The sequence below is a fragment of the Juglans regia genome, chromosome 11, assembly GCF_001411555.2.
Source record: "Juglans regia cultivar Chandler chromosome 11, Walnut 2.0, whole genome shotgun sequence".
NCBI lineage: Eukaryota > Viridiplantae > Streptophyta > Magnoliopsida > Fagales > Juglandaceae > Juglans > Juglans regia.
The window spans coordinates 35,960,063-35,976,923 of NC_049911.1; the positions used below are offsets into that span (position 1 = coordinate 35,960,063).

General features: G+C 35.2%; 3 protein-coding genes across 3 annotated transcripts; 1 reads left to right on the forward strand and 2 right to left on the reverse strand.

The window, feature by feature from the left end:
* Window positions 1-5,240: 5,240 nt before the first annotated feature.
* Window positions 5,241-6,041, reverse strand: LOC108992180 (14 kDa proline-rich protein DC2.15-like). The gene has a single exon (XM_018966649.2). The coding sequence runs from the start codon at window positions 5,945-5,947 to the stop codon at window positions 5,567-5,569; it is 381 nt and encodes a 126-aa protein (XP_018822194.1). The 5' UTR covers window positions 5,948-6,041; the 3' UTR covers window positions 5,241-5,566.
* Window positions 6,042-10,341: 4,300 nt separating this feature from the next.
* On the forward strand, window positions 10,342-12,957 carry LOC108992245 (vesicle-associated membrane protein 711). The gene is made up of 4 exons (XM_018966743.2): window positions 10,342-10,850; window positions 11,198-11,388; window positions 11,783-11,946; window positions 12,587-12,957. Exons 1-4 carry the CDS (start codon window positions 10,634-10,636, stop codon window positions 12,675-12,677), a joined length of 663 nt encoding a protein of 220 aa, XP_018822288.1. The 5' UTR covers window positions 10,342-10,633; the 3' UTR covers window positions 12,678-12,957.
* Window positions 12,958-13,143: 186 nt separating this feature from the next.
* On the reverse strand, window positions 13,144-16,663 carry LOC108992236 (protein FAR1-RELATED SEQUENCE 6-like). The gene is made up of 3 exons (XM_018966731.2): window positions 16,508-16,663; window positions 15,876-15,941; window positions 13,144-15,302 (listed from the first exon to the last, which is right to left on the reverse strand). The coding sequence occupies exon 3, from the start codon at window positions 15,299-15,301 to the stop codon at window positions 13,286-13,288; it is 2,016 nt and encodes a 671-aa protein (XP_018822276.1). The 5' UTR covers window position 15,302; window positions 15,876-15,941; window positions 16,508-16,663; the 3' UTR covers window positions 13,144-13,285.
* Window positions 16,664-16,861: the final 198 nt, after the last annotated feature.

The window sequence follows — 16,861 nt, forward strand, 5'->3', positions numbered from 1 at the left end:
TGTTTTGAAAAATGTTGTTTCTTCAAGGTACTGAATAAGTTGATTTGATAAAATCATGCGTATCAAGATACTCAATTTGTAGATGTAAAAATTTGGTTAGGATTGAAGATTAAGTTGATAAGTTTGATATAACTAAGTAAATAAGATGATAGAGTTTATCTTATATTTGGTTTTGTAATTTGGATGATTTTATCTTGAGGTTGTTAGGAAGTGTTTTAGATAAGTCAAAAGTGTGGAATTCAAGTTCCAAGAGATAGATCTTATCCAGAAAAGAGTTTGAATGTGAAACTGTTAATGCTAAGAAGATAAGTATCAGGCGCCAACAGAATTCATCAGCAGACTTTCATTGTGACTCAAACTCCTATTAAATTTGTTCCGTCAACAAATTTATATTGCAAGTCAAATTCATATCAGATTGTTTATTTAAAGGTTCCTACTGGTTAGAGTCTGGAGAGATTTAGGCTTTGGAGATTTTGGAGAGTCTTTCCGAATGCTTATGTGTGAGAAAATTCTCTTAAGTATTTGCTAGTTATTTTTCTCTCATTGAGTGTGTGCTTAATCCATATTGGAGTTTGAATGATCGAGTTCAGTCACTGAAGTTTCAAAAGAGAAGTTAATAGTTTGAAAATCACTAGAGGTTCTAGCTGCTATTGCGGTAAAGGCAAACATGTTATTTGTCAAGTTAAGTAAGAAAGTCAATTAGCAAATGTTTTATAATTGAGAATTACTTATAACTGATTTTCAAATAATAAAATTGATTTTTCTGAATTTGGCTGATGGTTTTACTTTTAAATAGTTATTTAAAGGGTTTCCCTTCGTAACCAAATTTAGTATAACGCACTTTATTTACTTTATAAATATGATTGATTATCAAATTATTGCATTATTGGTCACTAACTAATTTGTCGAGTGATTTGGTAGATCATTGTATTACGATACAGATGTACGTGAATAATTTCATCTATTAATTATTGTGATTTCGGGAATTTAGAGGAGGTTAAATGGGAATTATAATTTATTCACCTTCTACCTTAAAAAGTTTTCTTTTAAAAAGATGAGTATTATTTTGAAATAGGTTAATGCCTTGTTTGGTTATACAGAATAGATAAAATGAGATAAAAATTAGAAGTTGAATAAAATATTGTTAGAATATAATTTTTATTTGGATTTGGAAAATTCAAATTATTTATTATATTTTATGTAAAAATTTAAAAAAATTATAATGATTATATGAGATGAGATAAAATAATGAAGACATTCAAACATTTTTTCTCACAATCCACAAACATTAGACAATTAATTAATTAGCACCACGAAAAGTAGAATTTTAAGATTAGTTTAATTAAATAGGTCGGTTTAGAATTAATTTATTTATAACTAGAATGCGATTAAGCACGCCCAAATTTGACATGACATCACGATCGAGTTGCTATAGTAGCCCTAATTGTTGTACGTTGCTGCTTTTAACTTTTGAGAGGAGGACCGTTTAGGCATGGTTTGGGTATACAAACAGGTTTAGTTTGCGTAGAATAGAGTTCAAAATTATGTGTGTAAGTCAGTCAGAAAGTCTCATCCAAAATAATTAAACGAATTAATAATATTCTCAATCTTGACTTTTAATTGCATGCGTATTAGCTAGGTAATTCTCGGAGTCATATAAAAAAAAAAGGATCAATACGTTTCGATCTTAACAAGACAATAAAGATGACAAGTTTCCAGAAGTACTTGATCAGCCCATGGGCTTGACCTTGCAGCAGTATTACTCTCACCTGTCATGATTAATGGGGTAAAATGTTCTTCCGATATTGTATCTTTGGGAAGAAATAGCAATAGATAATTAACATAGAAAATTAATGCAAATTAAATGGTGGGGATCAGGAAGCTGGCTAGCTAGCTCAATGCAGCTTATGCAAAGCCAAAAATATAAAAAGATATAGACGAGGAAATGATTGATCTAATAAGTTGGGTCAGTCGTCTCAGCTTTCTTATACATTGGAATAATCATTAAATTGATGAGAAGTAAATTTCAGTAATATTCAAATTCCGGCTGATTCCTTCTAATTTATCACAAAAAAAAAAAAAAGAAGAGTATTTGTGATGATAAGTGACTGATCATCATTTTGGTAGAAAACATCATTTTCATAGCAATTTTTCTGTCCATTTAATTTAATTAATTAATTTATAGAGATTCAAACCATCTCATGTCATCTAATAATTAATTGAAACCATCACATCTCATCTAATCTAATTAATTAAAACTATTTCATCTTATCTCACTAATATCCAAAACTTGTCATCAACGTCCATGCATCTCTTGAGCTTACCTGCCAATAATTAAGCGCATATATATATATATATATATATGAAAGATATGCTCCGATCCTTTCCTATTTGTTGCATTAATCCCTCATAATACGAACGTCTGCCTTCTACAAGAGATCAAGAGAAAGACAGAGAGAGGAATTATATATAAGAGAGTCAAGTCATGTTCGTTTTTTTTTTTTTTTAAAGAATTATCGCATAACCATTAATTAGATAGCTAAATACGGCATCAAATATTTCTAACTGATCACGACAAGATTACAATTTAATTTCATACATGCAAGCGAAAGAAATTGAGAAAATATTGAATAATACGGCCAGGAAAAAGTAAATTAAGTTTTCCAAAATATTTATATATATCACAAAAGGAACAAAAATCGAATCTTGTCGATAGAGTTGCAAAAAGAATTTACAAGCAGATCAGCTAGCAAACCTCTTATATATGGTGATGATCATAAGTAGACCAGCTCGAATTATAGCAAGTACTACTACAGATCCTATCAGCAATTTTCCACAACTTTCTTGAATTGTCTGATCTATGACATTTATTTTGCACGAGATCACCTCCCTCCGAAGAAGCTCCGATCCCTAGCTAATACAGTTCAAGAAAGCTGTGGAAGACCACAGAGAGGACCCTTTAAAACCCCCATGCAGAATTGTTCGATCATCTCAACCCTAGTAGCTAGCGTAATGTTTTGAGAGAGAGAAGAAGAAGAAGAAGAAGAATGGTGGAGAAGTAGGCACTTAATTTGGTGAGGAAAAGGTTATATGTTGTGAGAGTTATTAGCGCCTAGGCTCCTCTTGATCAGCCATCATGATGTCAACCATGTTTTGTATGACGATTACACCTCACCGTACCACATGGGCACAAACACAGTTTGGGCCCTCCAAATGGTGTCTGCTCAGCATGCAGTAGTATCTTATATCATCTTTGACAATTTTTTATTTTTTTTTAATCATCTCCGTCTTCAATTCTATACACGTACGTACGACTGGTACTTAATTACATGAGAAGTACTGCATCGATCTCATATATCTTATGCATGCACAAGGAAAAATGATACTGAAGACAGAGTTTTAATAGAAATTCTCTCATTGATGTGATGTCTGATTCATGTCTTTATTTTATGCATGAATATGATCAATCATTCAAATCGGATTTAGAACCACGTTTAACAAAAGTACTACTCCTCCTTATGAGTAATATTGATCAATATTAATGTAAAGCTGCGTGCTTGATTGATCTCTTTTGATACAAGAAATTAAGGACTAATTAATTGTTGGCGATCGAGGACAGCTACTAATTCGTCCAGATAATTAATTAATGGTAAAATAAATTCCATTTTTATTCACACCTATCTAGAAATTATGATTAAAGTCATCGATCTACCTCTTAATTTCATTATCGATGGTAATTATTAATTAAACGCCAATCTCACATTTTCAGATGAAACGGAGATCTACAATCGTTTTATCTATGAGTTATGCTACACGTAAGTCTCACACTCTGTACACCACTTAAAAAATATATGATTTTATTCTTTTATCTTCATAGTTTATATTTTATATTTTATGAAACATGGAGGTAAAAGAATAAATTTACATATTTTTAAATGGTGTGCAAGAGTGTGAGGCTTATGTATATAATTTTTCTATTTGTAAAGATAGATCTAAAGAAATTACGTATTCCATAAATGCTCCATATATCAATTTTCAAGCTAATTAATGGCGCCGCGTGAAAAAAAAAAAAAAAAAAAGCTGTCTTCGTGACATAACGGCCATAGGTACGTTTCTGAGCTGAGCCATTAATGAAACTTTCGTTTGCTTTTTAAATTCATCTAAATTTATCTTTATAATTTTTTTAAATTTTAATATAAAATATAATAAATAATTTAATTTTTTTAAATTTTAAAATAATAATAATATTAAAAAATAATATTTTATCATTTCAACTCAACTCAATTAATCATTTTTCAAGAGAAGTAGTTAAGCCAGAAAATTAATTGGCTCGATCCCTAGCTAGTTGTTGAAGTTAATTAAATGCATATTAATATTTTTGAGAATATATATATTGGTGCGGCCACCAATCAATATAAATATATATATATATATATATGGACCCAATTAAAGATCTTAAAAGTACTGTACGTTCATGAATATTCTAACTACGAAAAAGAAATTAGTTGTTCATTAATTAATTATAATTTTTAACAATCAAGTTTTAGATCACCATAAAACAAAATGATGAGTTAAAGCATTTGAAAATGCAACCAATTCATTCAACAGAAAACTCAAACGAGTGATTAATAATATATAATTAATAAATAATTCTATATATAACTGTACATAAAGTGCGTAAATATCGTATAATTATTTTAAAAAAGAGTGAAATATACTATTAAAAAAATTAATTTTTTTTCACGTGAGTCTCATGTTTTATTCACATTTTTCAAAATGATTACGCAGCGATTGCATAATTTACAGTTACATAATTAATATGAATTGTGCATTTACCGGATAATCTTTTTGAAAAAAATAAATAAAATATAGGATTTACATGAAAAAAAAAATTTAATTTTTTAATAACAGATTTCATTCTTTTTTAAAACGATTATGCGATATTTATCCACTTTACAGTTATATGTAAAATTACTCTATCTTTTCTCATAATCGATATATTTGTCAAAATCCAAACTGGGTCAGCAAGTAATTAATTAAACCGGTTCTATCCGAACCGGCCAGCCCTTCAGATACTATATTATATATGGGATATATATATATATATATATATATATTATATAAGCTGTCCAAAAAAAATTACTCTACTTTTGTAAATTAGCAAAAGTAATGCCATTTGTTTCTGATCTTAAATATATATAACTCGGTTTTAATTAAAACATGAAGATATTTCAAACATGGGAAAAGAAAAGAAAAGAAAACTAATATATAAAGCAATATGCAGCTCTGACATAGACATATATAAGTTTTCTGATAAACACTCTCGAGGCAAACAGACAGCTAGCTTGCCTACTTATTTGAACAAATCACATATTCTATGGGAACAACTACTTACCCGAATCACGGTCCCCATAAAATAACAAATGGAAAAGGAGCAAAAAATAAATCAAAGCATCTAGAACTTAACCCAGAACAGCAACAAGAAGCAAAAATACACCCTAGAAGCTAAGAAACACACTGCAGAACAAACTTGCCAGAGCTAGCCCTTGTTAATTTGTTATCCTTTTTATTCACATACGAAACCAGGAGGAACTGACTTCTGGCAAGCACTAGCAAGCAAACTAAGTGTAACAGGCACGTTCAAGTTAATTCCAAGCACATTGGCCTTAATGGCAGTGCAAAGACATAGTGCAGCTTCAAGGTCAGCCAAGCCTCCAAGCAATGTGCAACACTTGCTGGAAGGAGGGGATCCAAGCTCAAGGTTAACCAGTCCAAGAAGGTCGACGCAAACTCCAAGCTTCAATGTATCCTTGGGGCATTTTGCCATGGGCGCAGGCGAAGGAGTGGGCTTGGGGCTGGGGTTGCATATACCACATGCACTAGAGACTGTGAAGTAGACAAGGAGAGAGATGACTAAAATGGCAGCGGAGAGCTTGTTGGAAACCATGGCTGGCTAGCTAGGAATTAAGAGTAGTACTACTAGCCAGTTCAATGGCTTTAGGTACCTTCTTGGGGGGAGGGAGAGCATCTTTTTTAAAGGAAATTGTGAGGTGGATGTTGGGCGTCTGATTGATGAGTGGAAGAGAGCGGAAAAGGACAATCATGTAACAGTTGGAATTTTTGTATGCTAGCATTTGGCCGAGAGGTAGTTTTTTACTTTGTTTCCTACTGGGACATTAATTATGTAATAATTTCACTTGGACATTATGTCTATTCTAAAAAACAAATTACGGGCCAGGCGGGCTTTGATCTAACTCGAGACGCTGTAAAAGGATCATTAAAAAAGAATGATAATTAACAAAGCTAGCTGGGTGCACTGTAATTGGACTAAAACCCAAAAGAATTGTTGAAATGAGGTTAGTACTAGTTGTCTCTTAATTAATCTTAACTACTGATCTTGTAAAGTCGACATTCGCTAGTCTTCGTCGTGCCATTAAATGGTCCGAAGTTTTGAGAGCGGCAGTTGTTTTCAGTCCCCTAGATTGGAATGGGCGGTTGCAAAAGAAAGTTGAACCAAAGACACAAACTAATGCAGGCGGCCGCTCATGGCTTCCAGCTAGCTTTTTATAAACTGTGTCGACAGACGTGAACTACTCTGATATTCCTTTATCTTGTTTTCCGTCCATTATTTAGTTGGTTTATTTTCAATTATTGGGAAGCAATGAGGTCTGGGGAACGCGATTAGGATGATCACATGGTCGGGCCGGGTGTTGACGATGGAACTGCATGCATGCATCTAATTAGCTTGCCCTGAATGCAGCATGGTAAACCATATCCTTACACTTTTTTTTTTTTTTGAACAAAATGAAAAGCGAATATAGTGAGGAAATTTCCGAAGGGAAAACTAGACTAAAAGTTAGGAATCAATCACGAGTTGCCTGAAGTTTATGGCACCAAATTTAGTACTGTATCAATAATGTAAATTTAACGGGGACGCAAAATATAAGCAATGTATAGATTGGCTCCACACGACTGATCATATGGACAACAATCTGGGAATCAATCTTAAGGCTATGGACCACAGCTTATATGGAGATATATATGGAGATGGGGTGTGCGTATATATATATATATATATATCTGCAATTCCTTGAAGAAGTACTGATAATTAGAGGCGATTAATGCTCTGTGTTGTGAGGATGATCATGACATGCATGCATGAATTCTTGAAGCTTCCCGGCCACTGATGCCAAAGTTTGAAAGTTGACAAATGAACAGTACTTGGTACTTATTCAGAGAATTGTAACTATCCCAACCGAGAGCACGAGAATAGATTAGATCTATATGCATGCTGCATATCTCTCAATATAATTCTCACATGGTCTTGCTCCCATTAATTCTTTTCGGCTTTTTCATAAATTATTCACTGTCGGTTGTCCCACTTGTTTTGATGTATTTGAAACTTTACAAGAATATATATATATATATATATATATATAATATTGTTATCCATCTATCTATCATGTCACTCTTTTTTAAAGCCCATTTCTAGATATGGTCCACATGATATACATGAGTAGTTAGATATCTCTCTCTCTCGGAACTTATTTCTATATTATATGGTGTAGTCGGGCTTCAATTTCAAGTTACAGAAGCTTTTGGGCCCCAAGATTAGTAAATACATGAAAAATCGCACAAGATGTCGGAAGGGCATAAATAATCATTTTCAGCCTACTAAGATGATTCGAGCCTCGATTAGTGTTGTTTGAAGCCCCCCAGCAGTGGTTTAGTATGGTTGTACGGTATCAATGCGTACATCCATGATAGTGAATGGAATCTAGAGATCTACTTGCTATGTGATTCGGCATGTTACCTACGTCCACGAACGTTTGGAGATGAGAGATTTTGCTATAATATGCTTATTTACAGTCTCTTATAATCTTTCATTTTTCACTGTACAATGAGAATTGAAGATCTACTTACTGGAGAAGATGTTTTCTCTGTAATTCTCCCTATGGAGGTTGAAGAAGAAGCCCATTTGAAGTCGTCTGGATCTCTCATTTTATCTGATCTTCTTTCTACGTGCGCCTCGTTCGTAGTGAGGGATATCCGCTTTGCGTGTCTGACTCACTTTCCCTTTCTCATTTTCTCTTGACACCATCACTCATTCCTCTTAACACCCTCACCCCCTTGTCCCTTCTTATCCCCTCTTTCTCTCTCTTATTTTGTCTCTTAGTAGTGGCCTGATAGGCTAAGCCTGATCTTGAGCCTGATGTATTTTATCCCCTCACAATCAAGTTAACCTCTACTTTCCGATGTTTGGTTATGGGTCCAGCAGCGTTTTTGGTCAGCTTAGGAGTTGGGGTTTCAGAACTCGTGTGTGTCATCTATGCCGTATACGACCCAACTGGCTCACTGAAACATTAAAAAAAAAAATGAATTGAGTATTTCCCCCAAGATATCCCTCTTTGCAAAGGAAAGGAGCTCCTTTTTTCTTCTTTAAAAGGATACTGGTCGTCTGATACAGGGCGGGTCATGCACTTGGGTCTCAAGTTAAATTGATCCAACTTATAGGGTCCAAAGAAAAGCTCCAGTATAAGGCCTGATACCTAATAAGAAAAGCACCTTTTTAGGCTATCCTCCCATGTCGGGGGCCCATTAATCAAAAAAGTTGGCCCAGTGAAAGAGGGGACTGCACGTGGCAAACTGGAATGGCAGGGGGAAATGAAAAGCAGACAATTAAACGATATAAAAAGTAAATTGAAATAAAAGAGAAGTCGTTTTTTCAGGAAAAAGATAAGAGAGAGATCAAGACGTTAGTGAGTAGAGAGAAAAAGAAAGAGACAGAAAAGGAAACATCCTTCACCAACCAACCATGTTCCTTTTTTCATCATATCTCTCGCTTCTTCCCATTTTCAATTCCCCTTCCTTTCCGCCAAAATCCAATCTCAAATGTATTAGCATAAAAGATGCTGTATTCACTTCTTAATAATTGTTTATATTTCTTTAATAATTAGACATGCAAGTCGGCAGGGTGGAAAAAAAAAAGAAGAGTAATTCTACATACAACCGTGAAGTACGTAACCGCCGCGTAATCGTTTTGAAAAAGAGTGGGGTCCACTATTAAAAAATTAATTTTTTTCATGTGGATCTCATATTTTATTCATTTTTTTCAAAACGATTATGCGATGATTACGCAATTCACGGTTGTAAGTATATTTTCTCAAAAAAGAAATACAAGTGAATCCGAGTTTCAATTGCCGACTCACGGTCACAGTCATAGAGAGGTGGCATCTAATATCAAATATCATCCGTTGTTTTATTTTGTTTTGTTCTTTGGAGGGTCGAATTAATTATGTATGTATTTTGTTCAACCACACAATGTACTAATAAGGTAGCATGCATGCATTGCCAAGTGTTCATCCTGGTTTGGAGGAGTTAATACGATTGATTGATGTTTCCTTTCTATTTCAATCCATTTGAAACCAACCTCCTTTTATTTTATGGATTGGCGGCATTAGCCGACATAGAGCATTCGGGTGGATATCATATTTTATTTTATTATCAATTAATTTTATATGAATAATATTAAATATAAATTTTAAATAGATAAATCAGATATTTTATATATAAAAAAAATTTATTTAAAAAATGACTTTAATATTATTTTTTTTATAATGAAACACACTTTTTATAACAATTACTGTACACAATTTATCTATTTAAAAGTTTTAAAAATCATCCCTAATCCATAAGAAATTATATTTTTAAGAGTAATGATTTATATAAGTTTTAAATAGATAAACATTATACAAGCTCTCATGAAAACACTGACCTCATCTAAAAAAATATAAAAAAATAAAAAAAAACCATTCTATAATAACGAAACCCACTTTTATTAGAAAAAATTTGTATAAAATTTATCTTTTTAGGTTTCGTTTATTTTCACAATATTTATCACACATCTTATATTATTTCATCTCATCTAATCATTATAATTTTATCAAATTTTCATATAAAATAAAATAAAAAATTCAAATTTTCCAAATCTAAAATTAAAATAATATTAAAATAAATATATTTTAATAATATTTTATTTAATTTTTAACTTTAATTTTAATTCATCTTCAAAACAAAAATTTACCAGAGTTCACTCTATTTTCAAGAGTAATGTTAGATACAGTCCCCAAATGGGGACTGCAATGCAAGTCTAAGTTATTTTAACTTTAAAATTTTTTAAAATTACAAAATTATCCTTCTTAAAATAATATTTTCTCTCATTTAATAATGTGCTTGCACATGCAATCCCCACTTGAAGACTGTAAATAAAATTTCTCATTTTCAAACGGTAGAACGGCCTAAAAACAGTTACACGCGTCGTCGAGCTTGTGGGAACAGGGAGTAAAAGAGAAAAACCTTTTTCAGCTCTACAATCGCATTTAGAGAGGGAGGGGGTTTTGAAAGTTGAAACTGGAGAGAGCGACAGAGAGGGAAGGGAGAGTCTCCGAGACGAATTCCCGCTTCTTTCGCGAGAGAGACAAATAAATTCGAGGAACAGAATCTTGCAGTTGATCTCTAGCTTCGGCAATTTTTATTTGGTACTACGATTTTTTTGTAGAGAGGGACTCGAATCTTGATTTCTATAAGACAGAAAATTTTGTAGTGAGAGAGGGAGAGAGATCTGTGGTGGACGATGGCAATTCTCTACGCTCTGGTGGCACGGGGATCGGTGCTTCTGGCCGAGTTCAGTGCCACCTCGACCAACGCGAGCGCCATCGCGCGGCAGATTCTCGAAAAGATACCCGGGAACACCGACACCCACGTCTCCTACTCTCAGGACCGTTACATCTTCCACGTCAAGCGCACCGACGGCCTCACCGTCCTCTGTATGGCCGACGAGAACGCCGGAAGTTAGCCCCTCCCCTTCCCCTCTCCGTTTCTTTTACTTTTATCATCCCATGATTTCCGAATCAACTCGGCATGAGTCGGAATTATATTGATTTCATTTCATTTTGTGGGTGATTATATAAATTCGGTATCTTTATTGCATATATAACGGTCATGTGGTTAATCATGCCAGGGTGTTTCGTCGATGAGATCTCGATGTTGTTCCTTCCATTTTCAATTGATTTTAGAAAGAAATTATCTGTGTTTCGGTGTTCATTTGTTCTTCAAAAATAAAACATGTTATATGTGCTAGGGACATTTGGAGTGCAAGATGGTAGAGATCTTACAGTAAAAATCAATGATTGTGCAGGAAGAATCCCATTTGCGTTTCTCGAAGACATTCATCAGAGATTTGTGAGGACTTACGGGCGTGCAGTTCATTCTGCCCATGCTTATGGCATGAATGATGAATTCTCAAGGGTTTTGAGCCAGCAAATGGAATACTACTCGAACGACCCAAATGCTGATAGGATAAATCGACTAAAAGGTGAAATGAGTCAGGTAAGTTTTGAAGGCTTTTCATCAACTACCTCCGATATTAAATGTCGTTTGGTTTTCTGTCTGGGGTTGTTTTCTTTGAATAATACCGAGTATAAGTGGACAAAGTACTTGGGATACTAGGTTACATTGTATTCGAGTCTCTCTTCACAATGGATGTCAGTACTGAATTACTTCTGTGTTGCTCGGTATGTGAAAGTCTGTTGGTTTTATTAAAAAAGAAAAGCCACGAGTTAAGTGTGTTAAATCTAGTTCTTCCTTCAATCACTGCTTAAATGTAATGATCATAATACAAGGCCGAAAAGTCTGAATGGATTGTATTTTCGTACAGCTCATGAGTTCTTGAATTTGTCCTTAGACTATTGCGCCCCAATTTTGTGATATTATGATTGAATAGGTGCGAAACGTCATGATAGAGAATATTGACAAAGTTCTAGAGAGAGGCGACCGCCTGGAATTGCTGGTTGACAAAACTGCAAACATGCAAGGAAACACCTTCCGCTTCAGAAAGCAAGCTCGTCGTTTTAGAAGCACAGTGTGGTGGAGAAACGTCAAGCTCACGTATGTTCTTGAACTAAAGATTCTCTGTATTAGGAATTGCATCAAGGGAAGATGGATGAAGTAAATAGCTTGTTTATACATCTATAAACATTATGTGTCGGTTGGCTTATTGGTAGGGACCCCTAGCGTTGAATCTTTCAAAGGGTTCTTGATGATTAAGGATCATACTGATTAGTCCTGGAATAGTTTACTAGTTTTCTCGCCTACCTTCTATAGATGGCTATTTTATAACCAAATTAACTTGAGCTTGAGCTTGAGCTTCAAATTCAAATAGGCCAAATGGGAAGAACTTAAATCATTATTTCGTTTGGCTGTATATGCCAGAATCCAATATATGAGAGGATTCGTGTTTATCTCAAGTTAATTTAATGATATCAAGTAAAATATGAAAACCCACTCATACTTTCGTCCAATAGGAATCAAGCTTCTGCTTTGTGTCAACCCATTTTTTATTTTCTAATTACTTCCTCCAACTCTTCACAATCTGCTGTTTTGAAAATTTGAACTATAATAAAGCCTCAAAACCATCATATGATTAATGTTACCCTTATGGTTTGGAGAAGTTGTGTAAATTAGCATTTATCTGCCTGCTGAGATGCATAACAATCGTGGCACTGATGAAATGCTTTGAATCTTGCAGCGCTGCACTGATACTCTTGCTGCTGGTGATTGTTTATGTTGTACTGGCTTTCGTCTGCCATGGTCTCACCCTTCCTTCCTGCCTTACGTGAGGTTGTGAGGGTGGCATGGACTGAGATTTGTATGTGCTACCAGTTTTCACCCCGTCTGCTTTTTTGGGTTGTGGTATATTGGATTCATTTTCAGCTTCCACTGCTGTAAGTTGTCTGAGATTCTAATTTTTGCGATTTCCAGTACTCACCCGTCAGCATGAGTGCCCTTTTTGTATTACTAATAGTATAAGTCGAAGCGATGCAAATTTGTATGTCTTTTGAAGCCATGGATTGATGAGTTAATATTTATAAATTGGAGACTATCTGTTTTTCAGGTGCAGAATTTATGTGGCTTCTTACTAGTACTATTTTCTTAATTTTTTTTCCCTTCATGCACCGAGAATCAAGAAAACAAAGTCGATCATGTTCAGCCCAGTGAAAAAACTAAAAAAAAAAAAAAAAGACATTTCAGGACTGGACCAGAATATCCAGTCCTGAAATGTTTTATATAACTAAATATATTTTATCAAAACTGTTCTACATAAAAATAGAACATATCTGTTGAGAGAGAGAGAGAGAGAGAGAGAGCATATCTGTTAAGTTAAAACGGCCGTGTCAGTATAATCAAACCTCGGCATTTCTTGGATCAGACAGCGTAATGTTCTCTATCATACAAAGTCATTATCTACAGCATTAAACTTGTTTAACAACCCCTCTAATTCTTGCAATGCAATCTTATAGTGTTCCTGAGACTGCGCGCCTTCTTCCACAATCGATAGAGCACGTTTGTGCAGATGATTGTGCCAGTGCACTGGATCATCATACACATCAATGTTCCCTGTGTTATGGTCCAAACGATACCTGCACTTTAAGTCTTTACTCCAACGAGGCAGAATATAGCGAGACGGGATTTCTTCAACGCCATTATAATTAAGAACATTTAATGCATGCCGGCATAGATAACCTTTATAGTTGAACAAACTGCAAATGCATCGGATATCCACCTGTGTTGTCTCGAACAAAACCTCATAATATCTTACTTCCCTCTCGTTTCCTTCGACCTCAACTCGTTCTTTAACTACATATGTTATTATAGGCCCATTGACATTCACCTGCTTCGTGTTGAAGCAAGAGTACATCCCTTCCACCTCGGACTGGAACCTCTTAAAAATTTCTTTTGTATACACCTTAGAGAGCTGCACCTCAAAATTGCATCTTGTTTTCAACTCAAAGCTTGAATTTCTCGACTCTGTATCTGCCATGGCTTCTTTGAGGTGCTTCCTATGTAGGGCCAGATCATACTTATCGACAAATTCTTTAAAAGACGTATGTTTATGTACATAACCCTCAAAAAAGGCAATCAAGCTCTCATTTTCGCGGATAGGGACCATTCCTGCAAAAAAAATGTCTTTCAAGTAAACTGGAACCCACAACTGCCTGTCTTCATACAGTGCTTGAAGCCATTTATTATCCCCTAGTTTGTGCCACTTGATCATGTCGGCCCAAGAAGTTTCAAACTCTGCTATCTTCAAGGAATCATACACAGCTTTGTTCAGTTGTCTTTTGATTGCTTCAAATCCCTTCAGTCCTCCCAACTTCTCTGGAACTCTTTGCATGATATACCACATACAATAGCAGTGATGAGCATTTGGGAAAACCTCAGAGACTGCACTTTGCAAGGGTTTACACAGATCAGTAACAATCACTTGTGGAGGGCGTCCAAGCATGCATTTAAGCCATGCTCTTAAAATCCAAACAAAATACTCTACAGACTCGTGTCCTAGGAAGCCACAGCCTAACAACACAGACTGCCCATGGTGGTTCACACTAACAAACGATAGCAAAGGGACCTCATATTTGTTTGCCAAGCATGTTGTGTCTATTGCAACTGTGTCACAAAAATAACTATATGAAGCCCTAGACCTCGCATCAGCCCAAAATACATTCCTTAGGCGCCCATCATCATCAAGATCAAACAAGTAAAAGAAGTTAGGATTTGTCAGCTTCATGCGACAAAAGTAGTTATAAACTGCATGAGCATCTCCTTCTTTAAGTTCCAAATGTTTTGAGTTATCAACAGGATTGATACCTTCAATTTCACTGAAATTCGGGTATTCATAATGGCCAGTATTTATAACAGCTGTTCGATACAGCTTAATGGTGTGTATTTCTGCAACAGGCTCAGGTGGTGGTTGTGCTTTTTTAGCTGCAAGAATCATCCTTTTATGTGACTTATAAAATCGTTTGATTTGTGGACTGACCTGATGGTTGTGCCCAAGCTCAACTTCAACTATCCTCCACCTTTTGGAGTCCACCAGCTTGATGACTATCATTGCAGGACAACCAGTTCTTGTTTCTGGTCTTGGATTGTTGGCTTCACTCTTTTTCTTGAAACCGGCACTACTGCAGCTAAGTTTTGCCCTATACCGCTCTTTTCTCTTAGATCTAAACCATGAATTGCTCACTCTGATGCCAAAACCCTGTTCTTTAGCATAAATATTGTAAAAATCATAAGCTTCATCAAAAGAATCAAACTCCAAACCCACAGTTGGTGAAGGGGGTCCCTTTCTTAATTGTGTTTCCTCAGTTTCATCATCATGTTCCGCCACAGTGCAGTCCCCTTCAACATCATACTCATCACCTTCATCGAATACCGGCTCACTATTTAGACAAACTTCTTCCATCCTGAAATACGAATTGAACAAGAAAATCAAATCGAAATGGTTACTTTCAACTCCAAATCCTATTTTGGCATAGAATATATGCATGAGAGAATCTTCCAAGGTTGTTGGTCGATAAATATCTGCAGTAACATCTGGCAGATTTTAGGAATTTTTGTCTCTCAATCACATAGGGTACTTACAGATTATTAAGAGGTAAAAAAAAGAAGGTCCAAGTTGGATGACCAAACTTCATTTACTAAGAAACTTACGACAAATTGATACAAATTTTCCATTCATTAGAGGAAAAAAAAGTGTGAAAAAAACGTCAATAATGTCAACAGCTACCCACAAAGATTTGATGTTTTTCATTTGCTATATAAAAAGATAGCTCTATCTCCTTTGTGCATGTTACGTAAACTATAAGACTAACATAAACACCACGGAAAATTTACGGGCTTCTGAGGTAAACACAAATACGGATTTAAAACCATGCAGGCAACAAATTCAAGTCGAGGCGTTCGGCAACTTCCTCAAGCAAAATTGTAAGAAGCTGGCAAGAGAATAAAAAGATACACAATGTCACAAGTAACAGTACCTTCAAATCAAACTATATTATTGCCGGTCATGTTGTTGGTGCTGAAGAACCCACCATCCTGGACCCCTGCTTCCATCATCAGGTTAAATAAAGTATATCACTTCAAGGCCCGAAGAAACTTACGAACTTTTCAATGGAGTTGACATGAAAATTATGACTGACACTAAATTTCCAGATAGATATACACAATTCACAGATACATTGGTGGTGTGTGTGGGGCTGCGTGCGTGTGTAAATGATCTAATCATGTATGACACATTTCCAAAAGAAAAATCTAATAATATGGATTCTGTCAACAGCCACAAAAAAATAAAGAATAATCCATAGCCGTCGGTATGGCTGCTCAAACTACTGAGAAAATGAAATGAAATCAGAACTTGAGCATCGCGTGGCTCTGTTCATTCGCCTAAAGTCGAACTCGTAGCTCATTGAAACCTACAACGTTTCCTACCCTACGTCCCAAACTACGAAAAATATAAAATTCCACATTCTCTGCCTTTCCCACTTCTTCTAAGCGACCAAACGGGTTGTAATCGAAGCCCTAAGTCAAACAGATCATTGACCTAGATCAATAATTCTACCCTATGATCTCGGGCATTACGATAATAAATCGAGAATCTAGATGATCTTACGCAGAGATTCTCCGAGTCAGACACGAAAGACGGTCCAATCGGCGGTGGATTCGGGGGCCGAGTCAGTCCTCCGAGTTGGCTACCGAAGGAGAAATTGCGAGTTACACTGGGGCTTACAGAGGTTTGAGGGATCTTTCGACTCGATGAGCTGACACGTGGGTTCAAATATGGGGGTACTGTTTTTTCTACCTTTGTTTCGGATTGGTCCTTGATTTCTGTTAATATTTCGAGATAGTGCTTCAAATTTTTTTAATATTAATAATTCTTTTTATTAGTTTAGCTCTTGCGAAAACTTTTCTTATAGCAAATATACATCTTTATGCCTCCTTAATATTTTACTTGAAATTTTCTTAA

What these genes read in the sequence shown, in the direction of transcription:
- LOC108992180 (XM_018966649.2), bottom strand. Translation starts at nt 5,947, where the DNA reads ATGGTTTCCAACAAGCTCTCCGCTGCCATTTTAGTCATCTCTCTCCTT.
- LOC108992245 (XM_018966743.2), top strand. Translation starts at nt 10,634, where the DNA reads ATGGCAATTCTCTACGCTCTGGTGGCACGGGGATCGGTGCTTCTGGCC. An exon ending in GGCCGACGAGAACGCCGGAA is followed by an intron (nt 10,851 to 11,197) that starts GTTAGCCCCTCC and finishes ATGATTGTGCAG; the next exon opens with GAAGAATCCCATTTGCGTTT. An exon ending in TGGAGAAACGTCAAGCTCAC is followed by an intron (nt 11,947 to 12,586) that starts GTATGTTCTTGA and finishes TGAATCTTGCAG; the next exon opens with CGCTGCACTGATACTCTTGC.
- LOC108992236 (XM_018966731.2), bottom strand. Translation starts at nt 15,301, where the DNA reads ATGGAAGAAGTTTGTCTAAATAGTGAGCCGGTATTCGATGAAGGTGAT.